The sequence below is a fragment of the Diachasma alloeum genome, unplaced genomic scaffold, assembly GCF_001412515.2.
Source record: "Diachasma alloeum isolate Michigan unplaced genomic scaffold, Dall2.0 Dall_scaffold_00272, whole genome shotgun sequence".
Classification (NCBI taxonomy): Eukaryota; Metazoa; Arthropoda; class Insecta; order Hymenoptera; family Braconidae; genus Diachasma; species Diachasma alloeum.
In genome coordinates this window covers 23,081-26,214 of record NW_021680411.1, presented here as the reverse complement: position 1 = coordinate 26,214, position 3,134 = coordinate 23,081, and the positions used below count along the sequence as shown (strand labels likewise).

At 35.4% G+C, this 3,134-nt stretch overlaps 1 protein-coding gene across 1 annotated transcript in view; it reads right to left on the bottom strand.

The window, feature by feature from the left end:
- Positions 1-2,884, bottom strand: part of LOC107037935 (synaptic vesicle glycoprotein 2B) — a gene marked incomplete at its 3' end in the record, with an annotated part of 224,401 nt that extends 221,517 nt beyond the window's left edge. Inside the window, 3 exon segments of the mRNA XM_015256768.1 lie at positions 2,447-2,533; positions 2,605-2,717; positions 2,836-2,884. Of these exon segments, the coding sequence (XP_015112254.1) occupies positions 2,447-2,533; positions 2,605-2,659 (142 nt within the window).
- Between the last annotated feature and the right edge of the window lie 250 nt (positions 2,885-3,134).

Below are 3,134 nucleotides of genomic sequence, written 5' to 3'. Positions count from 1 at the left end.
TTGCGTTTACGTTGTAGTTTATTTCAGAGTTTCAATAAAAAATTTTCTATGAAATGATATTTCTAATATTATTATTATCAAAATTAAGATTTTTTAATAATTTATTTTTCATTTTAATTTTCAGGTGTATTTTCAAATTTAAAATTTAACAATTTTGAAGATAATGAAGGGGATTCACTGGCTGAATTTATCAGTTTTTATATGTAGTTTTATATTTTGGTACATTAACGCTGGGGTGGCGCCACACGTTTTTCAGTCCTAAGGAGTGCAATTCTCACTTTTTCACTCCTAAGTAGTGCATTTCTCACTTTTATACTGCTCAACGGTAAAAAGACCTACTTCTCATGCTTAACTACCGTCGGTAAAAGAGCCCTTTTTGGGCTTGAGCAATGAAAAATTATTTTTTAAAGGCCGAAAATTGACAATGAAAAGGGCACACCATGCATAGGCATGAACGTCACGGCCGCGGCGGCATTAGTTATTGGATATTTCTTGACAGTTTTGTTGCGTAGCAATGAGAAGGATCAATTTTGAACATTAAAATATTACAAAAAAATTATTGCAAAATTTATCCCGATCTTTGCTATACAGAAATGCTTCAGGGCAGTATGCGATGGATTTTGAAGATCGAGGGGTATTAGGCGGATCATTTCTTCGATTCCAATCGTAGTCGATCAGATTGCAGTGTTCGGGGTACATGACATATTCCACCCAAATACGCGTAATATCTGTCAAATCAGTAGAAAATAATTTCCCTGTAGCCTGTCAATTATTTTCTACTGATCACACGTAACACACTGATGATTTTCCTGTCGCCGATGGATCAGTGCAGTATTTGGGGTTACATCACACGTTTCACACTGATAATTTCTCTGTAGCCGAGGAAATTATCAGTATAAAATGTGTGATGTAACCCTAAATACTGCACTGATTGGGCGAGATCAGATAAGAGGAAATAATTCGAAAAATTTATCAGATCCAGGGACACGCACGAAAAAATTTAATAAAAAAACCTAGCGAATTCCCTAGACAAATCTTTTGGATTTCTATTGAACTTTCTATTAGTTCTTGCCCGATTCTATTGAAATTTTCAATAGAAAATATTTTATAGAAAAAGGCAATGAAATTACATTTATCTATAGAACTCATTCTATTGAGATATTTTCTATAGAATTTCCACGGCACAAATTTTCTAAGTTTTTCTGCTTGATGTCCTTGACGGAAAGAAAAGAAAAATAGAGTGAAAAAAAACTTCGAAAATTTGAGTCGAGAAAATTCTATAGAAAATATCTTAATAGAATAAGTTGCATAGAAAAATTGAAGTCTATCAACTTTTCCTATAAAATATTCTCTATTGAACATTTCAGTGGAATCGGCCAAAAACTAATAGAAAGTTTAATAGAAATTTAATAAAATTATCTAGCGATTTTAATAGAATTTTCTAATATTTCTTTTTGTGTGTGGAACAAAGTGAAAACGGGCTCAAATCAACGTTTGAAGTTTTATTTTTCAATTTTCACCATCAGGGAGCAAAATACGAACTTTCCTTTGCAGGCGTGTTAAAAAATAGCATGTGCACCTCGGGCGGGAAAACATGACTTTCCGCCCTCGATGCACAATATACAATTTTTTTAATCGAGGAAATTTCTGGTCAAAAACTATGTTTTGATTTTTTTCCAGGCATTTTCGAACATGGTAAATTAGATCGAAGAATTTCGAATCTAAAACATTCCATTACGTGGAACGCGTCCAACACTCTGAGGTTAATGGCCGTTTCCACCACTCTATACACTTTCCATAAGAATTACCTGGGTCCACTATACCGGACATAGTATGACTCAGGCTAACTTTCACGTTAGAGGGTTGGTTCTCTACTAGCCGAGAAATCTTCTTTTCTACGGATGAGTATTCAAAAGAACCAAGAGAAATTATGGAAAATTTTGAAGCTGGATTTTTCTGCGATATTGCGTGAAATAGCCCACATATAATGATTCACTAAAGTTCTAAAACAACATGAACTTTCATCTTATATATTCTGTTTCGAAGCTGTAGACAATATTATTTGTTAATGTTTCATAATATTTTCTGTCATTTGCGTTTAAAATTAGGGAAACAATGAATTACGATTACACAGCTGTTCTCCAGAAGGAGAAAAGAGTCGTTTGTCTCTAATAGTAGTTTTAAAGATACTACAAAAATCCATTTCGTTCAATGAAAGGCTGTTCAAACTGTATCACGACAGCTATTTGGATAAAGCAGATCATTTCTTTTTCAATTTTGCACGCAATGACCCTATATTTCCAATGGCATCATTCACAATCATCAATCTCGGAACCGGTTCAAGGAAGAAAAAATACTGGAATTCGAACAATTTCCATCCGCAGCTCAACAATTTCAAGCACAAAGATGACACGTTTAACATGGACTTTTCTGTTAAGTTACTTACCTGTTGCCGTAAGTGCATCTTCAAGCTCAGCAGGTGGCGCACTTCTCGTCTCCTTCCTACCTTCGAAATCATTTTCGAGGAATTGATCTGAGTGAAGACAAAATAATTTAAAATTACGTACCAAAGAGGGCAGTTTTAGGCTGAAATTAACATCTCACCAGTCAATTGTATGATGCTGAGTCCGTTTTGCACGTCGCCGGCTACCATACTCATTCAAAAATAAAATGATCTTGGCAACAATTCACTGTTGTCGTACACATCAACAAACTCCCTTCAACAGTATAATATTTCGATTCATCAATTCAATGACAAAGCAATAAAACAAATCTCAAATCGCAGAGATGATTGTGGAATGTACTTTTGCCTACACGCTTTAATCAACGCATTACCTAATAGATCTGTTCTCACTATAATCCTGACTATATTCCCTTCGGCGACTTCTATACGAGTGACGCACAATCGTACGTCTAGGCGTGTTACCCGAAGAACTGTGGCTCGTGTGCTTTCTGTGGGAATCGTTGGCCAATGGAGAGGGTCAAACGATCCGTTAGCCTCTCACGTCTATAGCGTAGAGAAAAAAGATATGTTCTATTTGACTAAGACAATCAGAATCGCACGTTTGATAACGATTGATTTAGACTCTGATCTTACCATTTTTATCACGAGACTAAATACGCGCATCCGCGCG